Here is a 27,610-nt window from a genome sequence, read left to right as displayed (position 1 = left end):
TCTTTACGATGAAGAGGCTGAACAAAAATTGCCTTCGAAACGAATCCCTTCTACATTTCATTCACCACAATCACAGACTCAATCTTGGCTTCAATCAACAGATGCAAATGCCCTCGGATTGATGTTGTATGAAGATGATGTCGAATTTAACATCAGACTAATCCAGCAGTTGCGTCAAATGATTCCAAAAAAGCGAACTGTTTGGCTTCTAGTTCGACGTTACTTTTGTTATCTTTATCCATTTGCACCCTATGTTGATGAGCATGATTTCCGTCAAGTGATATCAAGAATTATCGGTCAAGAAAGCTTCGAAGATCTGGAGGTTGAATTTTGTTTAAAGAGCAAGGTTGATATTATCAACATCAGTGTCTTGTTGGTGATGATACGTTTCAGTTACGTATCTTTATTCTCTAATAGGGTCAGTGCGAACGAGGTGATACTCAATTCAAATGATCCAAAGCTTGAGGAGCTAAGATTCCTTTTCAAGAATCCCGTCAATCTCCATTGCATCGAGTTCGGTCACCGATGTCTTCATCAAATGCTATTTCAAAAAATAACAAATATTCCATTGTTACAACTCACGCTTTTCCTTCGGACATATAGCTATCTTGCGCCAGAGGAAGGCGACGATTGCAACGGATCGAATTCCCAAATCTTCAATAGTTTGCTGGTGCAAATTGCTTACATATTGGGTATCAATAGGGACCCCACTCAGTACCCTGGATCAGTTAACCCAAGGCAAGCTCAATTTATTCGGAAGATGTGGGCTCACCTCAATGTCAGCGACGTCTTCCAAGGGTATCGCTATGGAAATCCAATCTCAACAAATCCATCGTTAGGTGATACAAAGCTACCGTTTCTTGAGGAGAACAATGAGAATATATTTGACAAAGAATTGGATCGTTCTGTCACAAGGGTTCTCAACTTCAGTGACATACTTTCAGGGGGAGCCATGAGGAACCTCATAGATCTCACTCTTGATGTGAAAAGTCCAGTGTCCTTACCTCACTTCACTTCCTTATTGAACCTGATTGAAACAAGCGCTGGGAGTGTATTGGGGAATTTAAGAGACTATTTAAGGCCCCTCGAGATTCAAAAAGCATCTTACTCATATGGAAAGCTTGTGAAGTGCGCTTTGTTGCTATCACTTAACTCATTTTTTCTCACAAATCTGAGCCATTTGGTTGCATATTACAGAGACAAAAATAACGTTTCTTTGTTTTCATACTACTACAAGAAGATGATATTCTTCTCGATTAACGAGATTCTACCGGTCATTCCTACATTCGTCACAAAATTGGAGGAGATTTTTGGTGAGGGGGTGTCAGTGTGGATGAATCCACTCATCATTGATGCGTTATACCGCGTGAATGAGGTCATAATTTCCTCCATTACAGCAAGCAGCAGTTACATACTCAGAGAAAGACAACTACCAAACCACCAAGCCAAGCTCACCGATCCAGAATATTTCACCCATTTTCAAAAACTTTGCAAGCTTGTTGTGCTTCTCGAAAAGCTATCTAAAATATGTCTTGTTGCAGAGTCAATCATGAGTAATAGGTATTACTTCGCTTGGCGGGTGTTCAAAAGCCATCAAAAGCTCATGCATGCGCTGAGTGATGCAAACTTCCACAGATATGCGAGCTCTAAACCATGGGCCGCCGCAGGGCCACACAACTTGAACTCACTCCAGTTGCAAGAGTTAATTGATATTTTGAAGACCAATGTGCACTTTTTGGAGAGACAGATAGCAGAGAATCTGAAAGAATTTTGTGTCGAACAATTTTTAACAAAAAGTTCTAGGGTTGAAGTTCCGTCCATCTTACGGACAGAGCAAGCAGAAAAGGAGAATTTACAGTGCTCAACGACTGGACAATCAACAAATTCAAATGCTTCATCGGCTTTAGGAAAAGAGGAAGTTGCATCATCGATCTCGGAGGATACTTCGTCCGACATCCAAAACATGTTTGAGCTCGATCTATTCATGCTTGATGATTTCGATGTTTTCAATAACGATGAGATCGATCACCTATGGTCCCATATGTCAAACCAAAGGATGCATAAGCAGAATGGCATAGATGATTTCTTGTGGCAAGGCTTCGACGATTTGATTTAGGACAATTTAAACAAGCTTAATGTCACTCTCGCTAGTAGTATCGTAGAAAATGCGCCTTTTCGGACTTATTACGAATTGAGAATTACTCCGAAAGATCTCCGATGGCGCCCTCTAGATAAGGCGCCGCGCGATGTATGACAAATACTGAGGTTGCGAGAAACCAAGTGAAATGGAAACAGAGAAAATGAAGCCTATGAATGCCGACACCAGTCACACACGAAAACGAAATCTGCCGACTGCTTCGAATACTTCAGAAAATGTGAAACGCAGGCGTCCTCGTGGTGTCATCGTCTGCATGAATTGTCGGAAGAGGAAGATCAAATGTGACAAGCAGCGTCCATGCTCAAATTGCACACGTTTCAATCAGGCATCTTCCTGCTCCTATGAACCTCAACGTGATAACGAGAGAAAGGAAGGCTTTTACGAAATCCAATTTCCAATGACAGCTCCTCAAAACCCAGGTTTAGGACGCTCTAAGGTGCAAAACGGAGACGTCGATCAATACCCTGATCCGAATCGCTTCAACGAAAATAATACCAAAGGCCTAGATGAGGCCAGTAAGCCCACTTCAAAGACTCATGGCTCTCAACCATCTGAGATCGAAATCCTTAAAGAGCGGATCCAACAAATCGAACAGTCGCTACAAGCTAGCCGACTGAATTACCCAACTTTTCATCCCAATACTCGCCCATTTTATCATGATCAACGAAGCAGTAATCTGGATCCTTCCACTCATTTCCTATCATCAATTCCTTCCGCAGCTACATCGAATCCGTCATTGATCTCATCCAAACAAGAGCAGAACTCGCCACTGGCAATACCCATTGCGCCTAGATCGCTCAATTCCTTAGAAGATCAACAGATAAATGGACTCCCCACCTTTCCGCCCTTGAGCCATCATTTCAGTGTTCATGATGATGCGATCAGAAAAGGGGAGCACCAACCTGGTATTCAAGGAGCCATCAGACCAGAGACCAGCTACAGGCCAAGTTTAGCAAGTAATGATATCTACCAACAAAGAAGCGAAGTTGAGACCTCACAGCCCAAAGGTCCAGCCCAAGGCAGTATTGGGAGTTTGCCATATTTGATTGGTACAAATTTGTACTCTCAAGAATCAGACACTATAAATTTTTATGAAGGGTACTCTTCTGTTCATTATAAGGACCATTTGAGAAGGCTCAATTTTGGACCCTTCGCTTGGTCATCACTTATGAAGAGAGATGTTGGCTTGAGAACGGTATGGGACTACGTTGTATCTAAAAAGGAAAAGATTCTGAACAAAGGTCACTCTGCTGCTTTGATGTTTGCTCAACCAACCGGTGAGGTCTCGGACGAAAATACTGAGACTTTATTTTCCAGTGGCAAGGATAGTGATCAGCTGGAACAACAATTCCAAAGGCGTGCATTACAAACTGATGGAGTGGATGATATGATGCCCTACAAAACGATTATTCAAGCTAGACAAAACGCCCACAAACAGAAGGCATTGCTCAATAAGCACGCCTTGCCTTTGGGCCTCACTGTTTACGATGGTCGTTTGGACCGTGAACTTCAATTGATTGAAAAGATCGAGGTTGTCTTACCCAAGAAAAGGGTTTTGTGGAAATTGATACACAGGTTTTTCCAGTCAATGTATACTTACATGCCATTTATCGACGAGGACTACTTCCGGCAAGATCTTGAGCGAATCATCGGGCCGCAATCATATGAAGATGTTTCGATCGCCCACATCAAAATCGAGAAAAAACTAGATTTGGCTACTGTGGGTATCTTACTCATAATCTTAAGACTAGCATACCTATCCTTGTTTTCAAACAACAGTTCACTCAACGAGTTCATCCTCAATAATGCTCATCCAAACAAGGAGAATGCGCTTGTCCAGTATTTGATGAAAAATCCCATCAACATTAATACCATTGATGTCGCCAGTCTCTGTCTTGATCAATTTCAGGTTTTGAGGAGGAGCAATTTTACTGTTCTTCAATTAGCATTGTTTTTAAGACTTTATCATACATATGCTCCTGAGGATGGAGACGGTGCAGATGGGGGTGATTCACAAGTCCTCAATTCTGTGCTTATACAGACTGCATTTTCACTTGGCATGAACCGTGAACCCGATGAGCAGTACACCGATCCGAAAATGAATCATTTGATTAGAAAAATTTGGATCTTTTTGGTGGCGTCGGACCTTCATTTAAGCTATTCATTTGGAAATCCGATTACCATTGATGATATGCACTATGATATAAAACCTCCCGTTTGTGACCCGGGTAGTGAAAATCTTCGTGACAAAGGCAAGGACAGGGCTAGCACAAATCGATTGAACTGGTGCCTCAAACTCAGTCCTAAATTGCGAAACCTTCTTCAGTGTGCCCTTAACATCAAAGGTAGGACAGCTTTACCTAAACTTTGCGAAGATATCTCAGAGTTTGAGCTATACGTACACAATGATATTGGTTCCATAAATGACTTCATTGTGTGCACAGGGATGGACGAGCTAGCAGTAGCCAACAGAAACATGAAAGTCAAGGTTTATCTTGCTCTCAAGTCATTCTTGATTTCGATATTTTTCCATCTTTATCTTCATTATGAGGAAGATAATATCGATGTGTCGTTCTTCTATTTAAAAAAGAGTCTCCTCACAACTATTGGAGATATCATGCCTCATTATGTAACACTTTTGGGAGAAAGTGAAGTAATAAGTGACATGATCATTAATCCAACCCTTGAAATGACAATTCACAAATCAAATCAGATCAATCTTTCGATCATTGTGAGGGTCAACTTTCTCATATTTCATCTCAAACAATCCAAAGACCACGAAAGATTATGCAAAGTTGACAGCTCGTATTTTACCTATTTTCAGTTATTGTGTCAGTTGTCATCGGCAGTAACAAGGGCTGCCGAGTTTACAATTTCAGCAATTAGTAAGTTGAGTAACCGTTACTATTATGCCTGGAGAATTACGCGAGGACAAACTTATCTCTTGAAGACCATTACTTTGACCCAATTTTATGAGGACAACTATCATAAAGCATCTCGAATCTATTCCACTCGTTATAAACCTGAACAGATCAGAGAGTTGATAGGCATTTGTGAAAAGACCTTGTCCGATTTTTCGCATACCGAATTCTGTACCTACGGGTTTGCCAAACACATGAAGGAAGATCTATACCGATGCAATGAAATGCCGACAGGCAGTGTATCTACAAGCATAACTACCCCAATGAATACGCCTGACAAGACTTCTACAAATGCAGAAATTGACAAAATATGGTTACAAGTTTTATCCATCAAACACAATACAAGTTTGACTGGAAATTTGCAAGACACTCCGTTGACCTCGAAGACGCCACTTCCACTACCATTGGATTTGGGTGATATGACTAGTCAGACGCACAAGACCAACGGGTCTAATCCGATTGATAGTTTGCACGAGGTGGACAGGACCGGATACGATATGGAAATGGCAAACCGTTTTGACATTTTTAGTGAAATGCCTTTTGAGGATATGTTAGATCTTTAAAACTCGCGCTACGCTATGCTGATCGCATCTCGTTTCGCGCATGAAAAGAACTTCACTCTATAGTCCGAAATCAGAATGTCCTCACCAGAAACACAATGCAAACGCTTGAAACCGGAGATACCTGAGGGAATATCGAAGAATGCTTGGAAAAAGATGCAGAAGAGGAAGCGATGGGAGGATCTGAAGGAGGATTGGAAAGTAAAACGCAGGGAGAAAAAGCTAGCTGCCAGGCGACGCAAGGCAGAAAAGAAATTGATTGCCGGAGATGAGAAGAGCGATGAACAAGCGCCTACAAAGAAACCCCTACCACAAAGCCAAGAACCCACGCATGTCGAGGTAGTCATGGACTGTGACTTTGATGATCTTATGAGTGACAAGGAGATCGTATCATTGAGTAACCAGATTACAAGGTGCTACTCAGCCATGAGGCATTCAACTCACGAGGTCCCTCTAACAATTACTTCTTTCAACAAACGTTTGAGAGAACGTTTTGAGAATACGCTACCAGATCATTCGAAATGGAAGAACATCAAATTCGAGGGGGATGCGTCCTTAAGTGAGTTTATTTCAAAAAAGGGCTACGAACCTTCAAAAGTCACATACCTTACTGCAGATACAGAGAACGAACTAGAAGAGTTGTCGGTTGGCGAAACTTACATCATTGGTGGTATCGTAGATAAAAATCGCCACAAGAAGCTCTGCTTAGACAAGGCAAACGACCTTGGTCTCAAAGTCGCCAGGCTACCCATTGGAAAATTCATCAAGATGAACGGGAGACAGGTTTTGGCTACGTCGCATGTCTATGAGATCATGTGCATGTGGTTTGAGCAACAGAAGGACTGGGAAAAGGCTTTCAATACTGTTCTCCCTCCTCGAAAATTACACAATCAGAATGAAGCGACAGCTGAAGCCGATAGCGACGCTCAAGGCGCATAGGCTTCAAAAGACAAGGCCTTTCTTGCAATTCATGTGCGGGCACTACAAGCCCCCTCGCGTGATATGAAGACTAAGCATCAGCCAGACTTTCGGCGTGCAAAATATAGAATTGGGTTGGAAATGAAAATTTAGAAGCACAAATCTGAAAAGCACTCTTCAGTAGACCAGGTGGAGAATAATCGACAAACAGTTTCAAATGCACTCTTCTCGATAAGATTTCAAATCTTGCGACGTACTTAGATTACTAGCCGTGTCTCGATGATTGTAGAATGTTTCTCCATTCACCCAATTTTCGTATTAACTTTATTCGAGTGATTTGGTATATTCCATTTGTTACAGAATGTTATTGTTTCTAAATCACACTTCGCGCTGCCAGGCTGAGCGCCCTACCTCCTGACGGTACGCGGCCTTACGGTCGTCGGATTACACCCGTGCCTTTTTGACACCTCCCTTGATTGAGTGGAAATCCAGGAAAAAAAAAGAATCAACAGAAACTCTCTGACTACGCAACATAAATTTGATCGTCCACTTTCATAAACGATAGATTTAATTGCTCCGTTAGACTTATTCCTTGCCGTTTACACAATCTTTCACTGACCTGAATCAAAAGGCAACGCTAACTTTCAAAAAAACCAACAAGCATAACAAGTACGTACCCTTCCACTTTGACGATAATAGCACGATTCCAAGCTAATGTGTTACTTTTTATTGCTGATCATCTCTACTATGATGATCACTGCATTATATTTTAATCAATTTACTAACTAAAGGAATGGTTCCACCTCCAGCTGAATTTCGCAGAAAGCTAGTCATTGTCGGTGACGGTGCCTGTGGTAAGACCTGTCTCTTGATCGTTTTCTCCAAAGGAACTTTCCCAGAGGTTTACGTGCCTACTGTTTTTGAGAACTATGTTGCTGATGTTGAAGTTGATGGAAGAAAGGTCGAGTTGGCTCTCTGGGATACCGCCGGCCAAGAAGATTACGACAGATTGAGACCTTTGTCGTACCCCGACTCGAATGTTATTTTGATTTGCTTTTCTATTGACTCACCTGACTCGTTGGACAACGTTTTGGAGAAATGGATCTCCGAGGTTTTGCACTTTTGCCAGGGTGTCCCCATCATTTTGGTGGGATGTAAGGTTGATTTGAGAAACGATCCCGTCACAATCAAGCAGTTGTCACAAGAGAATCAACAGCCTGTCTCTACCTCGGAGGGTCAAGCAGTGGCTCAAAAGATCGGCACTCAATACTACTTGGAGTGTTCTGCAAGAACTGGTCAGGGCGTAAGGGAGGTATTTGAGACTGCCACCAGAGCCTCATTGCTGACTAGAGAGAAGAAGGAGAAGAGGAAGAAGTGTGTGGTCTTGTAAGTCATTTTGCTCACGCTTTCACATCGACATCTTCAATGAAGCATTTTTGATTGTAAGGAATGTTCCTAGCCATTTAGATTACTTTAAACCAAGCTAGGTCCATCTGATTGTTTTTCTGGTCGTTTTGAATAAATGAATAGTTCGATCTTGACTTCCGTAAGCTGTGTTATGTACAGGATTTGCATATAACCAATGATATTAACCAATTTTTTCTTACTGAGACGACTCTTGTACTTCATTTACTTGACATACACAAACAACATGCTATCTAGATTGTCAAGGAGGGCGTTTACGACATCAGTCCCAAAGCTTCAGACGTTGGCTACCCCAGTTACAAAAAGTACCGTCACTGGCCTTTCCAAGGAAGAGTTGCAAAGAAATCCTAATGCAGCTCAAGCACCAAACGAAGTAAAACCATGGACTCCAAGCCAGCAGCCAAGAGATGAAGCTATTTCAAAAAATGCAGTAAGGTTTGTTCAGAGAGACTTAGCTGAACAACCTCAACCTTACGCTGCTATTGATTTGATAGCTCAAGAGCCTATCAGATACATTGCTCATGATAACATCGCTGTATGCGACGGCAATAAAGGCTCTACTTTACAAGGTCATCCTAAGGTTTTCATCAACTTGGACCAACCTAAGGCTTCGACCTGTGGCTATTGCGGCTTGAGGTATGCAAAGGAGGAACATAGAGATATCATTGAAGGGAAAGAAACATAATCCAATCATTGATCAATGTTGTGAGAGTCGTCACATTTCTTAGTACTTAACAATACATTAGCTCATTTGCATTGGAATCATGTCAACTGTGAATCCACTCCCTTTATTTCTCTGCTCTTATTATACATAACTTTGACTGCAGCATTACTGCCCAAAAACAGTCAGCACTGACCTAGAAAGATTATTTTCCATGCCCTCCGATACTTGTGATTACGGTGTGTTACCCTTGGTTCACCTTGTCTTGTTCCGCGGAAAAGGCGCCCTTAACAGTCCTCCCGCACGACATAACGTTTCACTCCCTACAACAGTCCTAATATGAGTTCGTCCATCAAGCGTTACGCCATAGAAATATTTTCAGGAATTTTACATGGGCTACGATACTCGCATCATCATTTGGTCCACTCCTACATTATCATTCCCATTGGTATCGTCATCCTATTCACAATCCTCTATGGGTTTAATGTCCTTCTTTCTGACATCTTCAAGATTGAGTTCCCGGCGTCGGTCTTGGGGATGTTGATCAACTTGATCTTTTTGTGTATCCTTGACTATCTTGCATCTTTTCGGGACGCAGATGCCTCTTCGAAGCTGCACTGGCTGATCCTGGTAGGTGAGGTATCATCCTGGGTATTGGAAAAGTACTTGATGATAATTCAGCCAAGCATGAACTTCTCCCTCAAATGGATTAATGTATTTTTCATTCCATCGTTCGTGATCCTTCCATTGAGTGACCATATTACTTTCATAGAGTGCTTGAAGATTGCCGCAGTATTTCTTGTAGGCGGTGTTGCACTTATGTTGTTTGATGTCTATTCTATCTTCTTGTTGAAGAAGATACTCCACGCGTGTCATCTTGGACATTTTGATAACGAGAAAGTCTTGAACGACGGCTCTCAGAGTCCCGACTCAACGAAGCTTGATAAAGAAAAAGATTCCGATGAGAGGGACATTTTCTCGGATTCTAGGTCCTATATATCAGCAAGAGTTGATATCACCACAATTGATGTCTCAAACCTTAGATCTACAAGAACAGCGCCAGAATCCAAGCTTCAGAATTCTGATGTTTCGGACAACCCTTTCATGAACACGATTGCGGAACCAAACAACCTACAAAGAAGTCTGACAACTCCTCAAAGCTTCTCTCCTGATAAGCAATCCTCCTCTGATATCACGTCCAGAGATAATATCTTCTCTGCCACGGAAACTCCGCCAGAAGCCTCGGACGAAGATCCCCTCGCTCACCTTTCGGATCTTTCCAAGAAGGTCACTTTATTCGTGACTAATTACATTGACTGGTTTTTATTTATTGTCCTTTTCATTATTTCCTTGCCACTTTATTACTCAAGGAGTCTACATGTGATGCTCTTCTATCATCTAAGCATCACAGTCTTGTCATTTTATCTTGCTTTGCTAGTACCCGTTAAAATACCACAGCTCAAGAAGTTTGCACACCCCATTTTGATATCAACAGCAGAAATATTATTCGTCTGCTTCATTGGATCCATCATATATCATAACGGGTCACCCAAAGGATTTTTAGATGATCTCAAGTACTACAAAACCGGGAAGACTTATCTACGTCTTTTCAACGGTAAGAGAATGTACAGTAACGGCGAATATAACACTAGCCTTGAAGAAAACTTCACAGCCGTTCCTCTTTGGCCTGGCTGTGGGGATATTCTATCATCGTTGATGGATGTTTCGATCGTTTCCCTATCTTTGCCAATGTTCACACACAAGAGAGATTTTATTCGCAACTTTTGGATCTTAATGCCAACCATCCTAGCCTCAATGGCCCTTACTTTTTTCTGTTATCCGCTCGTTAGCTATCATATTGGGATAAATCCTGAACGATCTATTGGATTCATCGGGCGACTGGTAACTTTGGCGCTAGGAACACCGCTCATAACGGCATTGGGCGGTTCTATCTCCTTAATGGCTGTTTGCACCATCCTAAGTGGTATTCTTGGAGTCTTAATTGGTGACCCGTTTTTCAGCTTGTTAAAGGTGTCTCCGGAGGACTACTTAACGAGAGGCGTCACTTTGGGAATTAACTGCGGGGCGATTGCGACGGCACATCTCTTGAATGTTGATCCGCGTGCTGCATCGATGAGCTCCTTGAGTTTTAGCATTTTTGGAACCATTATGATTATACTCGCTAGTGTGAATGCAATTCGTGAGCTAATACGAGCTTGGGTGGGCCTATAGCTATTGCGTTTGTACGCGTACCTCAGCGCGCACAGTAGTCACTAGTTACATTTTAATATACCTTCAACCAGCCAGTAAATGAATAACGAGGAAAACAAAATTCTAATTGTGCCCCAAGATATAAGTGTGGCGGACATATTTGCGATCAAATCTGGAGGTAGAACAAGAAGCATTTTAGCGGCTGATGAGGGGGTTTTCGAAGTGGTGAATATCGTTGGCAGCAGCCCTTATGATTCAGTGCCAGCTCCTCAGACACCGTTTTCAGAACCTGTCAAATCTATTCTCCTTAGGATAGACAACCACCAAGGAGCTGTCTCACAAGACCCCCGAGTTTTGGTCGCTACAAGATTTAACATGACTTATTTCTTTGCTGGCATCTTCAATAGTCAAAACACTTTCTCATCTCGTTTTCAAGACGCGTCAGATTTGAAGGATCAACTTTTAGATCTAGATGTGATAAGCGGCTGGAATGACAAGATCGAGAGTGAATATAACCGTTCTTTAAACATCTTGTGTGAAACAATTGTGGAAGGTGACCAAACTTTTTATAAGTATTCAAAAGACAAATTACGTCTATTTTTGAAGGAAAAAATCGAAAAGCTTGCGGCATATATCATTGCAAAGAAAAGTTTGAGCTTATATAAGGCGATCCGATCGTCTCTAATCTCACAGGAGGAACCACCACAAAATATACTCGAGGCGCAAACTCTTCGCTTTGCTACAGATATGGTCATGGTTTCCTATTTCGATATTTCAGACAGAACAGAAATGCTAGGTGCGTTAGGGTACGAATCTGAGGAACTAGCGAGCTATTTGAAGAAGGTGAAATCACAGAATGAAAGTGAAAATCTCCAAGGTACAACTGTAACAACTCCCCGCATCAAAGCGAAAACAAAACCTCCCCGCAAAAAAGAATCAAAAGTTGCCGTGGGTAAAGGAGCGCTCGATTCATTCTTCAAAAGTCGTACTTAACGCTTTGCACCCACTTCCAATAATTGAAGACCTTCGGAACGATACCTGGTCTCGAAATTTTCGTTCAATGCATCTTTCATTAATTTAGTGAGCTCCTCAATAGAAGATAGACCATCCCTTGCTAATTCTAATAGCACTTTTCCATCAATCGGAAGTCCACCATTTTTTGATATTTGAATCAATTCACGATTCGTGTTCATGGTGAAAACTAGAGAGCCATCTCTTAGCAATTCCTCAGCTTTGTCAGCATCCAAAATGGCAATCTCGCTGGTTGAGTCACCCTTGATATTTTCTGCGTCACCAAGGGGATTGAAAAACGAATAGGTCGTACAAAGCGGGATATGCAATATACTCAATGGTGTAGGTTGATGTGTTTCAGTACTGTGAATGACTACCTCAGTTCCTCGAATAGAGATGTCTGGTTTTCTAAAATGTTGTAGTGCTGTCATAACTCCTAAGCAGGATGCATCGATTAAGCCACCATCATCGGCGATGAAGTTGATATCCGCCCTGATGTTCCAGACCTTCTCACCTGCCACAATACACAAGCTCTCGAGATCTAAAGCATTTGATCTTCTGACGGCTTTTTCGATGAGTCTAGAGACAAGCACCTCTTCATCTGATGCCTTACCGTTTTCAAAGGACAAACATGGCATCAGACTCAATTCAGTGTTTATTGAAAAGAGTCCCTCAAAGGGCCGATCTTCGTATGGTTTGCAGACCTCTGCGCTAACCCTGACGGCGAGTCGTGTCAACCCCCATTCAACTTCTACAAAGCCATATTCGGAGGATGAAATATGCAACTTTGGCTCCCGAATCTGTTTGAGCTTTCTCCCATTGAGGCGAAAATTATTTTTTAGGCATTCCGCGAAGACAGACCTTTGATTTGCAATGACATCAAAGTTCTTCATGACGACGGGCTCAGCTCAGTGCGTTGCGATGAACTAATTCTGAAAGGATTACTCACGTGATAGATCATGTAAAAGTTGGCACTTCAAAATTCCGAAAGAACGTAGCGTCATTGTAAAGGTGCTTTATCGATCTTAAGTAGATAATGGACAGGTAATAAATTTCAAGGCCAAAGCTTCCAAAGCCTTTTTGCCCAAGAGTTCCTTTTCCAATGTGGAAGTGCGTCCTGCACTCAACGACTTTCGAACCATATAGAACGCATTGCACGTATTAAACAAGATTAATGCTTTCTTTACTTCCTCGCAAGCCAAACCTTTCAGTATTGAGAAGATATAGTACACTCAATGGGTTCAAGAGCAACTCGCCTGCTTTAAACTATTTTCAGCGAACAAGATTGCCTGCTAATACCATCGTGAAATTCGTTCCTCAGCAAACAGCTTACGTTGTTGAAAGAATGGGCAAATTTCTGAAGGTGCTCAAGCCTGGCATGGCAATTCTTGTTCCATTCATCGACAAAATTACCTATGTTCAGTCTTTGAAGGAAACAGCGATTGAAATTCCTTCTCAGAATGCTATCACAGCTGACAACGTATCCCTTGAACTCGATGGCATTTTGTATGTTAAAGTACTTGATCCCTACAAGGCCTCGTACGGAGTGGAAGATTTTAGATTCGCTATCAGCCAGTTGGCTCAGACTACTATGAGATCTGAGATTGGCTCTATGAACCTTGATTCGGTGTTGAAGGAAAGACAAAAGCTAAACACAAATATCAACCTCACTATTAACGAGGCCGCAAGGGATCACTGGGGCGTTGAGTGTTTACGTTACGAGATTAGGGACATTCATCCTCCTCAAAATGTTTTGGATGCGATGCATAGGCAAGTTAGCGCAGATAGAGCCAAGCGGGCAGAAATCCTTGAATCAGAGGGAGCAAGACAGGCAAGAATTAACATTGCTGAGGGTGAAAAGCAAGCTGCTATATTGAAGGCGGAGTCTACTGCCATGAGTATTGAGCGTATAGCAAATTCCATCAGTGGTACTCAGGGCGGTAAAGATGCTGCCAGTCTTCAAGTTGCACAAGACTACATCAAAGAGTTTGGAAAAATTGCTAAGGACTCTAATACCGTGGTTCTTCCTGCGAATATCAATGATCTTAGCGGTATGATCACTTCAGGCTTATCGGTATATGGCTCACTTGTCAAGAATAAGGAAAAGTCTTCATAAATATCTCTTTTTAGCAAGAGTTTACGTTCATTGTAAATAGTGGTATTGGTATCGTGAATCATTTCTAAACTAAGAAATTGTTAAGTCATTATATACTTGTGGCTCAAACCACTGTATCACCTTTATTGACGGGAATCAGAAGCGGAAGATTAGAATCTTTTCTTGACCTCCTCTTGCCACGACTTGACCATTTCAACTTTGCTTGCAACCTTTCAAAGCTTTTAGTGAAGTTAGTGTGTACACACCATTGATAAAACCACCATTCCAAGAGAAAGAACAAACTAGCAATGACGAATCCTCCAAATACCGCTAACCCAATGTGATTTGCTAGCGACTTCACAAATTTTGCATCGTCAAGATGCCACAGTGATCCTGGAGAAATTGCAAAAAAAGAAAAGACATGGGTCTTGTAGTCTTTGGGTAGTAAAATCCTCACCTTCGCTGCCTCAGGGACTCCATACCTTTTGTACTGTTGGAGCATCACGGAAAGAAATAATGGTCCTGTCGAAAACATGATCGTTATGTAAGGTACCAACCAATTCCTCTTGTACTTTTGAAGGTTATCAAGAACCTTTATGAAAAATGGGTGTTTTGGCACAGCCCCCATCACGTCATTTGAAATTCCCGTGGGCACCGTCTGTCTGACGAAAGCAGGTACCGTCAATAACGGGTCCAATCTGCGCACGCAACCGTCGTCTAAATCGATATAAATTCCACCGTAATGAGCTAGAGCAAAATAGCGAATGGCATCTGCGCGTTGAATAGGGTAAGGATATGAGTCCCACGTCAGAAGAAACCAAGGAAATTCTTGAGCAATAAATTGCCTTGCAGTGTCATCAGTCCACAAAATGTATTGGTAATCTTGATGCATTTCAACGCAGGCCTTTTGACCTGGTTGCCATAGCTTAGGGATGTGCTCATCTTTGTAAGTTTGATGTATGATCTTAGGGATGACGTTTGGTTTGTCAAAGCGGTTGTCTGCTGGATTCAACTCAACGTCAAGCAAAGCATCTTGAAAGGAGTCATCAAATAGTAAACTTATCAAATCGTAGCTGCAATAAACTAGAAATGCTATCACGGCAGCGTGGCCCCATAGGATATATTTCAACTCTTTTCTCATCTAACCTAAAACTGTTAAGATTCACGATGCCTGGGTGTTGTTCTATAGTATGGGCTTGTTTGGATCACGAAGAAGTGGGATTTCGCGGTTTCGACGATAAACTGGCGAAGCAAGGGGAAGAAGATGTGGTGTTTAGGTCGCGATCATGTTACCTCGGATGGTTGACTAGGGAAAATAATAGGGGAAGTGCGGAAAAAATTAGACGCTTTACGCACAACAGCCTCATTGGGTGTCACGTATTCGCTTACTGAAGCAAATGACAGGAAGAAAGCGGGAGACAAAGATTTTTTAAAATTGTTTTTATGATGATTGACACAAGAATAATAAGATTCATTCGCTATCACAGCACAAGCAAAGGAGCTCCCTACTAGACAGCTTACAGCGTTGCGGGCGCCAATGATTCGGGTAACTTGAGCTTTGCTTCAATTTGACTTTTTTTTGCTTTGAACTTCAATACTGCTGAATTGTATTATTGTTAGGTGGTGTGGAAGGCTGTTCTGGTATAGTTGTACAGCTTCATAAGTTGAAGCACCCCTAAACACTCTGGCGCAGCAACTCACGACTTAGCATCGCCTTGCACGCCTTGCGAACCCTGAGTTTCTACCAATCTTAATTTCTCTCGATCTAATATCTACTTAAAAATACACTTAACGGTGCGCCGCAGTGAAGGGCCAAGTCAAGCGGAAAAGTCTGTTAAGTATCTAAAGTTTTGCCTTGTACTCGTTGGCATCTCTTTCGAAGTTCTTATCGACAATGTCAATCATGTAATTGAGTGAAATATTGTCCACTTCATTGCGCATGATAAAGCGTTGCAAGAAGCTCAAGATGAATTTCAAGTCCCGCAGGTTTCGAATGATGACGTAAGCCTTTGTTTTCGACTTATTTTTGAAAATCTTGATCAATTTCAAGTTGTTCAAATAAAATAAAAACGACAACAAGTACTGCTTGTTGTAAGTTTCGATGTGGAAATGCAGATTTCCCCTCTCAAACATCCTCATGTTCTCCTTTTGGATAATCTTAAGCAAGGACTTGGTAGTCGGGTAATCCTTCAGCATCAAGTTGTCACTGATAAGTTGCTGCTCCGTGATCTTGTTCTGAGAATTGGCATAGAATTTCACGACAGTACTGTTGAGTTCATCCACACATATCATAAAGGACTCAATGAACGGCAAAATTATTGTAGCGAGAACATTATGGAAGCGTTTATCTTTTATTTGAAGATCCTCTGAGATAACACCGAGCTGCTCGTATCTCTCCAAAATGAAAGACAAATTGTTCTTCGGATTGAAGTTGTAGTCAAACAAAAATTCGTTCTTCAAAAATCCTGTGAAAATGTAAAATAGCTTGTTTATTTGCATGCGGTCCAGTGTCTTGAGCAAAATTAGGGATACCAAGCACTTGTAAATTAACAAATGGATAGTAAGGTTCTTGTAGTAAAGCAACTCGAACGAGTTCTCAATTCTGACAACATTTGTCTTAGGATTGACTTTTGTGAATTTGAAGAAGGAAATAATTTGAGATTTGATGAGTGCTATCTTTTGCTCTTCATTCAATTGTTGAATGGCTGTCAAAATTTTTGAGTTTGTGGCACTTAAGTCTTCCTCTTGATAAACATTCAATAAGAAGTCGAGCATGGGCAAAAGCTCCTTGGCGTTGAACTCTGTTTTTCCTGACATATAATGGAATGTTTGTATTACCATACCGATGATGGCACACTCGGGGAGATAAGAAGCACCATTGATAGCGTGAAGAATCTTGAAACCAAGTTTTTTCAAGTTAATATCTTGCTCGGAGACCGAAACATCATCTTCAAAATCATAGTCAACTCGATTCTTTGGGTCCTCGACATACGACGAGAGTGTGAAACTATCCGCCAACTTGACGAAAATTTTGCCATGCAATGTACGATTTGCATTAGAAACAAACCCATCCTTCGTAACAGCGACCTTCTCGTCATTTCTGTCCACCCCTTGAACTAGATTAGAGAGACCGTTTGATAAAATGTTTACGAAACTCTCTTGCTTTTTATCGCTACCGATCAATTCGTCAAGATAACCATCAGCTTCGTAAATACGCTCGTAGGTGATGGATATTGGTTGCATCAACATGTCGAAATTCTCATTCTTTTCTTGCCGGCGCTGTTTCAAATAAATGGACACAAGAGTTTTGAGAATACCGTATTTCGGAAGGAGTAACTTCCCGTCTCTTGAACGGGTTCCCTCGATGAAAACCTCAAAATGAATCCGATTCAAGAGAACAAATTCAACATAGTTGGTCAAGTTTCGTTCAGTGTATAGCTCATTGTTGAAGGATCTCTTAATAAATATTCCTCCCAAACCTTTCATAATTCGGCCAAAGATTGCAACATTCAAGTTCTCTCCAGCAATAACTGTTGGAATAGACATCTGAAAACGAATCAAGATCAAGTGCAACATGACATAATCAATATGCGATTGATGGTTAGGAAGAAGAATGATAGACATTGGGTTAGCCAAGTACTTTTGATAAAGAGAACTCAACTGCACTCGATTAACCCAAACGCCCTGTGGAAACATCTTCTTCACTGTTTTGATGACAGTTATGTAGCACATCTTCAAAAATGTTGGTGAGCCGAACTTAGGAAGGTTCTTATCGTTTTCAGCTGAATAGTATCTGATCATGAACTTCTTCACCTCGGCGAATCTTTTCAGAAAATCTTTCGCCTTGATAAGATTCATTTTGAGTTCCAGATCGACTAATTTGTAAACTATCTCATCCAATTTTTCGTCGGTCTTCTCTAATCTCTCAGTCATGAATTCCTTCGACATCCGATTGAACTTACCACCAATCTTGCTCACAGCATACTTATACTCGGCATTGGCGTAAATGTCGTCATAATTGATTGAGCTAAAGAATTTGATAAAATGCTTCAAGATACTAAAACTGTTGCTCACTTTGTCGTTTGTTTCCAATTCTAAGTAAGTCTCCTTATCTGTGGGTAATGGGAAGGATAACTCCACGTTTGGCTCTGTTAAAGCATTCTCGAGAATGTTGACATCGAAGTCCGAATTAGCGATTTCGTCTGCCATGATTGTAAGTATAAAGCGCGGGCAATATTGGTTGCGCTACTCGAGTATTTAAAGGTAAAATCGAAGCCCAACATTCGCGACCCCACAGCTAACATTTTTGCCTGTTCGAGAAATTTGAATATGATGCGCACACAATGTGGGTTTAAGTATATAGCTTTGGCAATTAGACTGCTATAATATTAGGTATTTTCGAATGTAAAAAAAAAAAAAGTCTTGCTCGTGAGTTCAATTGAGGTATAAGCTACGGTTCTTGATCAAGGTTTTAGAATATTCTGACTGTTGGGCTTTCCCGATCACATGTGTCGAGTGTGTCACAAGCCGCATTTGACGCATGATCGGAACACTCAGTTTGAGATACTGATAATGCACCTTTTAATTGTCTAGCGCATGGAGGTCGTCCCTTTAAGACACCAATCTCTACCATTCACCACTTGATGTTTGCAAAGCACCGGTTCAAGCCATAAACTTATACAACCAGCGACCATTATTCCAAACGAGTCACTTATTCCCACGCAGCCCATCGCAAATTCCCTTGAGCTTTGTGAAACTTGCTCGCTGACCAGCATAAATGTGTTTACGTACAGTAAACCACCGAGTAGGCCTTCATAAAGAAAGAGTAACGACATCTGCCATAAGCGGAAGAACGGTCGATCGAATAGGGCTTGAAATATCGTAAGAATAACATTAACAAATTGAAGTAATGTTAGCATGTATAGCTGGCGACACCTGAAACCAAACAAGGTGGAGGACCTCGAGATGAAGACCCCCACTTGATAAAGAAACCCGTAGAAGACATAAATATCACGATAGTCCTTGAATAGCCACGCGGGAAGATCATCTAACGGGAAGAGAAGAGTGGGTGAGATCCCTTGGTTGATGACATACTCACAAATGTATACGGAGCATAGTGGAACCATATACGGAAAAACCAAGGGCAACATTCTTCTTAATGTCGTGACAATGTGGCTTGTGACCCTGTCTGTAGTGAGAGGTGTCGAATCGATGCCATTCGAATCTGGTGTTCTTTCCTCGTTCATGTCAATCGAGTCATCATTAGAAGGTATCGCCACGTACTCAGTCGTCGATGGCGGTAGTAAATAATGAAAGGCGATTAGATGACAAAATGGAAGTATCGAAAAAATCACTAGCGCCTTCTTGGCCGGGATGTGTAGGATGTTCGTAAAGAGTAAGAAGAGGAAACTTCCCGCAATCCCAGCTGCACCGGTACCAGCGGAGAAACCGCCAATTGCCATATTTCTTGGATAATAATGAGTAAGCAGGAGAAACGACACCTCGCCAATTCCAGATGACGCAGAAGCCATACAGATCCCTGAAATGATGGCTGAAGTGCTACTCGAGGTAAAACTTATCAAAAGCATACCAGGTATCGAAAGCACTACCAACGCAATTAATCGGTGGCTATACGCGAACTGATGTATGACGAGAGGCGCTAACATTTTGACAACCAACGCTGGGAATATATCTGCCAATAGAACCACACCCTTCGGAGTCGCAGAACCAACCAAATCGATAGCAGCCGATAATATCACAACATACAAAATGTTGTTTACTAGCCCAAAGGTTAGAAAGGAAATGAAAACTCGTCGCTTTGTAGTCAAATGTAGCGTCATGTCAACAATACCCTATCTGTCGATGATTGTGTAAAGAGACCTATGGTACTTCTGTGCAAAACGGTTGGAAACACCTGATCGCGAATTGAGTCCAGTGCCATATCTTACTTGTAAGATAAAGGGCATTTAGGACGTCAAGCCTTCAGAATTTTGCCAATTCAGCAATACGCAACTTTTCTTAGTCTGATGAATCGAAGCTATAGCTTAGAGAGCACAATGTGCAGAAATATCACTCTTCGAAACCCCAGTCCCTAATCAAGAAAGTCGCTACACAATTCTGGGCAAAGTCCGCCTACTCACTTTCCGGACTTTTCTTCTATCTTCCATGTTTCCTCATATTATTATCATTATGTTTATTATTGTTTATTTTATCTATGTGCCTTTTTTTTGACTTGCTTCGACTATAGATTGTGGCATTTCAAATATTCCTGTATATTTCTGATGACCTCGTGAATATCAAAATTTTCAATTGAGTCATCAGGCATTACATAAAGCAGCTCTGCGAACCTACTGCAATATTGTCAGAACAACATCATTAGTTGCCATGAGCCAAACGCCTATCCCTGAAGAGTACGACGATACAAGAATTATGGGATACGATCCTTTGATACCTCCTGCTCTCCTTCAAACGGAAATTAAAGCATCGAAGAAGTCCCTAGACACCGTCATAAAAGGCAGAATCGACTCTTCCAGAATTATCAGTGGAAAGGACGATCGATGCCTCGTCATCGTTGGGCCCTGCTCTATTCATGATCCAGAGGCTGCTATTGAGTACGCCAATCGATTAAAGAAGTTAGCGGGAGAGCTATCTGACGACCTTGTCATCATTATGCGGGCCTACTTGGAGAAGCCAAGAACCACTGTCGGGTGGAAAGGACTCATCAATGATCCTAATGTGGACAACACTTTTGATATAAACGAAGGTTTAAGAGTGTCAAGAAAGTTGTATGCTGATTTAACGGGAGAGGTTGGTATTCCAATTGGAAGCGAGATGTTGGACACAATATCTCCTCAATACTTCTCTGACCTCTTGAGTTTTGGAGCTGTTGGTGCTAGAACTACTGAATCGCAGCTTCATCGTGAATTGGCCTCAGGTTTATCTTTTCCTATCGGCTTCAAAAATGGCACAGATGGAAACGTGGGTGTCGCGTTGGATGCTGTCCAAGCGTCGTCTAAGGGTCACCATTTCATGGGTGTAACTAAAAATGGTTTAGCTGCGATCACCACAACGAAGGGTAATGATCACTGCTTTGTTATTTTGAGAGGAGGCAAAAACCTTACTAACTACGACTCTGAGTCCGTGAAAAATGCGAAGGCTGCGATTGCAAAAAGTACGAATCCAAACATTAAAATCATGGTCGACTGTTCTCATGACAATTCCAAAAAGGACTACAAGAATCAACCCTCTGTCTTACAGTCTGTCGTTGAGCAGATTGAGGCCGGAGAGCATGCATTGATGGGTGTAATGATTGAATCGCACATAAACGAGGGAAAGCAGAGCATGCCACCAGGGAATGAGGGAAAGGCTGCTCTCAAGTATGGCGTGTCAATCACGGACAGTTGTGTTTCATGGGAAACAACGGTGGATATGTTGAAGAACTTGTCTAAGGCAGTGCAGAAACGGAGAAGTGCGACTTAGTGAAAGTTTATATCTTTTGACAGCAGTTTCAGACAACAAATGATGTCAACGTCATTCATGAAGCGCATCGTTACCATGGAAAGTTGAGTTTTAAGTGTGCTGCCGGTGCTTCAACATCTTTCATCAAACTGAGCAATAAAGATATGTCAGGGTTATCCGATTTGTAGTTGTGCGTCTCCTTGAAAGGGTTTCGGCTCGTTCGCTTTTCCGTTAGGACAGGACCTAAGCCATAAAGGTCCTTTTCGAAAAGATTATATGTTTTTCTCTCGTTAGCCGCAATGTCTTCAAAATATTTTTCTCTTTTTGGCCCCTGAAAGTCCGGGCTTGGTGAATTTCCTTTGTAGTTCACGCATTTCAAATCAAACCCCAAAGCTCGCTGTAGGTGTAATTGTAAAAATCGGTCTTTTTTGAAATCAAAACCACAGATTGTTATACTCCTCGGATACCGACCACATACATCATAAAATCTGCAAATCAGGAAGAGAACATTCTCAAAAGAGTCCTTCGCAAATGGTTCGACGAAAATCCTACTTTCGATCTCATCGATCAGTTTGTGAACGATCTGTCGTCTTTTGAGCTCGAGCAACCGGTGATAACTCCCCGCTTCGGTCAAAGAGCCTGCCTCTACCTTTGTTCTGCCGCCAGAGATGACCAATATTGCCTTCTCATCCTCAAGAAGTGACTCTTGTCCTAACAAAAGATGGTCAATGAAGGCAAGGTGATCGTTCCCCTCCACTTGGAAGGTTTGCAAAAGCCATTCACCAGAATCTTCTCCGAGTCGGGCTCCGCCTGTCCATATAGAGTGACAAGGTACGATGATTAGATGTGTGTGTGACATTGTGCGAAGTAAACTTCGTATGTGAGTAAGCTATATATGCGACGCAAGGGTCACTTCATGTAAGTAAGTATAACAGCCAACGAGAGCATTCCAATGGCAAAATGCTGCAATGACCACCATCACGTGAAAAATTTGATGCCCGTGTCCAATGATGTCGAACGCTCCGTGCTGTTTTTTGTTTTTGATGTCAGATATTTGATCTGAGTAAACAAATCTTTCAGGAATTCTAGCCGCATAAATACAGGCACCGAATATGTAGAAGAAGCCCTCCCCAACTAGCCACTCCGCACTTGCGCGGTCTCTCGCATTGGGAAGGCCATACTTACCAATAGCTGTCAACACGGGTAAAATTCCCGAGAGGCCAAACAAAATGAACATGAGAGACCGAAAAGGGCGGTATGCTGGTGTCGAAAATTTGACATCAAATGTAAGTTTCGTACAAATTGTCCCCAACAATACGAAGAGGCAAACGAAGAAGGTTCTCAAGTATGGGGCATCATAAAATGCGAACAAAACGATTGAGTTAAGGGAACAAGTAATTAGAACTATTATTCCAAAATAGTCACACTGATTACCAAGCTTCGAGACTTTGTGAGAATGACACTTGAAGCAATGAAAAGATGCTGACAGAAAGAGGCAAAACGTCACAGCGAAGCCAAATTGATAGAAATTGAGGATTTCCCAAGCTCCCAAGTAGTTCTCATATTGTGGTAGGATATAAAAAATCTGATAGGAAATGAGCCACAATGATATTGAGGAGGGCAATAAATGGGAGTAGACATTGATGGACTCGTTATGCCAATAGGTTAACGATCTCAAGCAGTTGAGATAGCTCTTAGTTTCTTTGACATATCCCGAACGAATGAAATGATTATCTTGTTGCCACTCGGCTAGTTCATCAAAGAAGTACAATCGTTCAAGTGCTTGACATTCACCTTTATCAGAATCTTCTCTGGGTCTTCTATTAGTCAATGTTTGCATTTTCTCGCTCACCGCAGCAACTTGGAATCTCAGATCTATTAACCGGGCGCGCGCGCGCGCAGGTCCGGAATTGGTGGAATCAGTGAAAACTAGTTAAGTGTGTATGTATATGGTCGTTAGATGAACGAGCTGGGTATTTTCTGAATTAAAGTCCAATAAGAAGAAATTCTTTTCCCAGAAAATCTTGAAAATCTGTGATTGAAGAAATCGCCAGCGTAAAATAATTTCCAATCTGAGCCGGGTTTGTGGTAAGTTCCATTACACCTCTCGAAATACCACTTGTTCACAGGATTCGTATTGCGAGATCTCCAAATTAACTCTTCAGGATATGCCTGCAACATCAGTTTGAATATGACATCTGCCAAGCTTGGTAGGCCCTGGTTTTTTTGGGTAATGGCAAACTTATCTAGGTAAGGCACTTTATGACCATCAGATGTTTCCTCTTTCGTTATTATTGCACCACCATCATAGTTTCCAATGATGATGACGCAATCAAGACAAGTATTGAGTCTTCTCAAATAGTCCTCCCGTTCGAGCCTTCTACCAAATGAGTCGTCGATCATCAGCAATAACTTACTCTCATCGATACCGCTGTTTTTAATAAGGCTATCGAACCTTTTTTGCCCAGACTCCGTGGGGTAGAATAGTTGGACATCGAAACCACTCTTGATGATGGACGTAGTAACTTGCGGAGTTCTCAAGCGCCCTGGTGGCAAGGAGGATGAAATCAAAGGTCGATCCGTCAAAATGTTATATGCAACCGGATTTAGCATGTCCGCTTGAGGAGTAAGGTCCTCTGGCCGAAGGATGATTCCAGTTGCCTCACTCTTCAGTTCTGATTGGGTTGCGAGTAAAAGCTCTCGCATATGCGAAAGATTAGACAAATGTCGATCTCGAATCTCAGGTTCTAAGAACCCAATGTGCAATTCCGACACAATGTCCGAATATTCTTGTAAATTGTTTATGAATACGTGACTGGTACGATCACGTTCAATAGACGGAATTCCGCCAACAGTGTCCACGAAGACAACCTTCTCGATGACGACTCCTTGCGAGCGATTCAATTGTTTTACTAACGCGAGCAATGCATCCTGGGGACTAATTATGCTATTCCTGGCATTCACAACGTCGTATGCTACAGGGAGCAAAACTGGAATATTTCCTTGAATGATGGGAAGTATGATCAGCCTCTCACTCAGGATAGTTATTTTGTTCCTGTGGTCATCAAAGGGTGTGGTAATTGGTGTGAAGAAATTAAGTTCATGAGCTTCTGCACGAGACATAACACTTGCAACTTCCAATGCCCTTTCTTGAAGGAAAGATAGGGTTTTTTGAGGGTTTTCAACGTCGAATACCAAAATCGGAGATACCCCAAGTTTTACAACTGTCGTGAAGCTTCGGCACATCTCTTGTAAAGCTTGAGTCAGTAATGCAAGTGGAATTCTGAACACAGCAACTTGTTTGTAAAAAGGTGCTAGGCTCATCCTTTTATCTTTCGGTGATCCCAGCGGAGAGCATTGACGTAGCATTCCTTTGATCCGCTCACCAACCTTCGGGTCTGCGTCAAGAGTTATTGATGAACTCCCATCCGTGGAAACCGTGTTGTACCTGGTTAAATACTCTCTAGCTTCCCGTTTCGTTGTAGTTGATTTGAGAATTGACAAGATGAGATCACGTTTGTCCCTCCATTTCTCACGCCCCCCAAGAAATTGTCGACTTGATAATGCTCTCATAACAACCTAACGACTTCATGCGCAAATATCCTTGTCACTACTCATCACGTGTTTGAACATCCTCGTCATATTGGTGCGAGTCTCCCTCACCACCAGCAGCACCGTGCAACAATCGTAGCTCATTCATCACATTCAAAACAAAAGGTTTTATTTCATTTATCTCGAGAACAGAAAGTCCATTTAACTGAACATTGGACTCATTAAGCTCTTTGAGGCCCCTCTGCGCTTTCAGCTTTCTAATCTCCTTTATGTCTTGAAGTATACCGAACAAAGCTGACACAGTGTCTGACAAGTCGTCTGGTGCATGCCGGAAATAGATTTTAGCTAGCTCTTGCCAATTCCAGGGTAGTTCCGAAAATCGATTCTTGTTATGAACTTCTTCGTCGTATTTTTCCCTCAAAGTTTCAACATTCAACCATGAAGGCGGTACAAAGTTGCACTTATTCTGCTCCTTGAAAATAATTGCTACCCATAAGGGTACCTGCGTACGAGACATGACCTTAAGGGCTGGAATCGCTCTCTAAATTGTTAGCATATCTCAGAAATGAGGGTAGTTGAACATACACCTACAAGCCGCGTAGATTTCATTGAGTAGCGCGGCAATATTGTCACCAAGTCGTTTTCGCATAAATATTGTAGCTCCTTGGGGAGCAAACTCAACTGTTGGGATTGGGGTACGACCATAGAGTAGTGGTTTCCGGGTGAAACAAAAGTTTGGACTTTAAACCGCGATCTCCTGCAACCAGCGAATTGCCTCGTGTAATACAGGATCGCGTCCACTTGAGTCGTCTTTCAGAAGGCCGAAATATGCTCCCAGGTAAGAAAGTAGGATCCCAAAGCAGCTTATTAAGCGTTCATGAACCGATGAATCTCCGTTAATGTACTGAACCTCTGAATTACTGAGCTTATTAGGTGTATGCCTCTTGGGCGACGACCTTGAAGACGCGGCATAGATTGCTTTTCTCATGGCTAGTACCGGGAAGACGACAGCATCTTTATACGCTACTAATATCACACTTTCCACAACATGATTAGGTGATGTACAGCCACATAACTTTAAGAAAGCAGTGTCAATACAACTTTGTACTGGAATTAGGATTTGCATAAGAGTGAAGCGCACAAACTTGTTGAAATAAGTCCAGATTTCTGCCAAAGCTCTCCAAAGATCCACCAAACTCAACTTTGCGTCAATATCGGTACCTTTGGATAATTTTAAAGATTCAAGCCAGCTTCTCTTCAAAGAAGCTAGCCATGATTTGGTAGACTGCAAAAGTTCATGGAGCACCTCGTGCTGTCGAACCTCCTTAGCCTCGTCAATAGAATCATCAAGAACAGGGTTGAACGTGAGGTTCTCCTCGAAGGTATTTGGAGATTTTACGAGTTTTGGTTGATCAAACGTAGGCTCGACTATCCGATGATACACGACACGGGCAAGCTCCTCAACAGTATATTCCAAAGGCATTGTTGTCCGAAGTGTCTTTTCTTGAGGTTTAAATATTCTTTCCAAATGCTCCAGTAGACCCTCAAATTCATCTGATAATTTTTGATAGCTTGGGTGTTTAGAGCTCTTCACGTTCGCGTTGACTTCAAGCCCCATGCTTTTATTCCACTTTTGTAAGATAAACTGATCGGCTGACATCAGGTATTTTCTATGGAGTCCTTGTAAGGAGGAGGAGTTGGACTGAGTGCTGGATGGCGCAGCGATCACTGATGACTCGGGGTTGTTAAAGCGGAACCTCGAGGCAAGTTTCACATCCTGAATTAAAGAGTTGGAGCTTTGGGAGGAGAGGGTGACATTGGTGCGCCCTAGCTGTTTTTTGGACAGCTGCTCTTTTCTTAGCAAATCTTTGTCACCGTGACTGGCAAGAGGGCGATTGAAGAGTTGGGCAATCGATGGGGCAGAATTGAGCTTACTCGAGGGCTCGGCAGATTTCAGGAAAAACTGCTTTTGATTTTCAGTTAAAAAAGAACTTTCACTGTTGTGTTTCTCACTTCCAACTTTCCATTTAAGCTTCCTTGAAGTAAACCGACCCCTTGACGTCGCGTGCTGTTCGTTCAATAAACGATGGTCGTCTGCTTTTAACCTTTCTTTGTCGCTCCCCAAAGTCGAGCTTCTGCCTCTTGATAGAAGTCTGGCAAGAGGATTTCTTGAATGACTGCTCTCGTAACTTGGGGTCTGCGATTCATACGAGCCTTGACGACTTAGCTCTGAGATTTCCTCATTATGGCCACTCTCAACAGTGCTATAAGATCTTGCAAAATTGCTCCCGCTGTCATCTTGTAGCTGAGAAAACCCAGCCATGACTTTTGATGGCTTATGCCTTCGCCACTATCGTGCAGGTTTCCCTCTTGATGAGGAGGTTTTGTTAATAGTGTGTACCAACCTGTGCACTATTTGCAATTATACCGCGAAATCACCAACCCCCGTTTGCAACTACTGCAATTACTCCAAAAGAGAAAAGAAATTCTAGATCCACATGGAAGGATTCACGAAATATACCATCTATTTTTTTTTGGTATGAAGAAGAAAAGGATATCCTGATACTTGAATCAAATTCATTAGTCATTTAACAATTAAAGAATCATCTAGACTTCAAGACTTCATTCTGAGTATTGCAG

The 27,610-nt window shown here is 42.0% G+C and overlaps 9 protein-coding genes across 9 annotated transcripts; 6 read left to right on the top strand and 3 right to left on the bottom strand.

Moving 5' to 3' along the window:
- Positions 1-2,555: 2,555 nt before the first annotated feature.
- On the top strand, positions 2,556-6,578 carry C7M61_003718 (uncharacterized protein; the record flags this gene model as incomplete). Its single annotated transcript, XM_024859053.1, has 2 exons — positions 2,556-5,629; positions 5,852-6,578. 2 exons carry the CDS (start codon positions 2,556-2,558, stop codon positions 6,576-6,578), a joined length of 3,801 nt encoding a protein of 1,266 aa, XP_024712727.1.
- A 772-nt stretch (positions 6,579-7,350) lies between these two features.
- RHO1 (Rho family GTPase) lies at positions 7,351-7,947 on the top strand (the record flags this gene model as incomplete). Its single annotated transcript, XM_024859052.1, has 1 exon — positions 7,351-7,947. One exon carries the CDS (start codon positions 7,351-7,353, stop codon positions 7,945-7,947), a length of 597 nt encoding a protein of 198 aa, XP_024712726.1.
- A 261-nt stretch (positions 7,948-8,208) lies between these two features.
- Positions 8,209-8,667, top strand: C7M61_003716 (uncharacterized protein; the record flags this gene model as incomplete). The annotated part of the gene is made up of 1 exon (XM_024859051.1): positions 8,209-8,667. The coding sequence occupies one exon, from the start codon at positions 8,209-8,211 to the stop codon at positions 8,665-8,667; it is 459 nt and encodes a 152-aa protein (XP_024712725.1).
- A 315-nt stretch (positions 8,668-8,982) lies between these two features.
- Positions 8,983-10,875, top strand: C7M61_003715 (uncharacterized protein; the record flags this gene model as incomplete). The annotated part of the gene is made up of 2 exons (XM_024859050.1): positions 8,983-10,268; positions 10,626-10,875. 2 exons carry the CDS (start codon positions 8,983-8,985, stop codon positions 10,873-10,875), a joined length of 1,536 nt encoding a protein of 511 aa, XP_024712724.1.
- Positions 10,876-11,843: 968 nt separating this feature from the next.
- On the bottom strand, positions 11,844-12,503 carry C7M61_003714 (exosome non-catalytic core subunit; the record flags this gene model as incomplete). Its single annotated transcript, XM_024859049.1, has 1 exon — positions 11,844-12,503. One exon carries the CDS (start codon positions 12,501-12,503, stop codon positions 11,844-11,846), a length of 660 nt encoding a protein of 219 aa, XP_024712723.1.
- A 536-nt stretch (positions 12,504-13,039) lies between these two features.
- On the top strand, positions 13,040-13,981 carry SLP2 (Slp2p; the record flags this gene model as incomplete). Its single annotated transcript, XM_024859048.1, has 1 exon — positions 13,040-13,981. The coding sequence occupies one exon, from the start codon at positions 13,040-13,042 to the stop codon at positions 13,979-13,981; it is 942 nt and encodes a 313-aa protein (XP_024712722.1).
- Positions 13,982-15,802: 1,821 nt separating this feature from the next.
- C7M61_003712 (uncharacterized protein) lies at positions 15,803-18,169 on the bottom strand (the record flags this gene model as incomplete). Its single annotated transcript, XM_024859047.1, has 1 exon — positions 15,803-18,169. The coding sequence occupies one exon, from the start codon at positions 18,167-18,169 to the stop codon at positions 15,803-15,805; it is 2,367 nt and encodes a 788-aa protein (XP_024712721.1).
- Positions 18,170-20,344: 2,175 nt separating this feature from the next.
- Positions 20,345-22,121, top strand: ARO4 (3-deoxy-7-phosphoheptulonate synthase; the record flags this gene model as incomplete). Its single annotated transcript, XM_024859046.1, has 2 exons — positions 20,345-21,412; positions 21,918-22,121. The coding sequence occupies 2 exons, from the start codon at positions 20,345-20,347 to the stop codon at positions 22,119-22,121; spliced, it is 1,272 nt and encodes a 423-aa protein (XP_024712720.1).
- Positions 22,122-23,167: 1,046 nt separating this feature from the next.
- On the bottom strand, positions 23,168-27,293 carry C7M61_003710 (uncharacterized protein; the record flags this gene model as incomplete). Its single annotated transcript, XM_024859045.1, has 4 exons — positions 23,168-23,235; positions 23,521-24,452; positions 25,033-25,511; positions 26,079-27,293. The coding sequence occupies 4 exons, from the start codon at positions 27,291-27,293 to the stop codon at positions 23,168-23,170; spliced, it is 2,694 nt and encodes an 897-aa protein (XP_024712719.1).
- Positions 27,294-27,610: the final 317 nt, after the last annotated feature.

This window comes from Candidozyma pseudohaemuli (assembly GCF_003013735.1).
Source record: "Candidozyma pseudohaemuli strain B12108 chromosome Unknown scaffold00010, whole genome shotgun sequence".
NCBI classification, from domain to species: domain Eukaryota; kingdom Fungi; phylum Ascomycota; class Pichiomycetes; order Serinales; family Metschnikowiaceae; genus Candidozyma; species Candidozyma pseudohaemuli.
The sequence above is the reverse complement of the archived record's forward strand: the minus strand, read 5'-3'. Positions and strand labels throughout refer to the sequence as shown.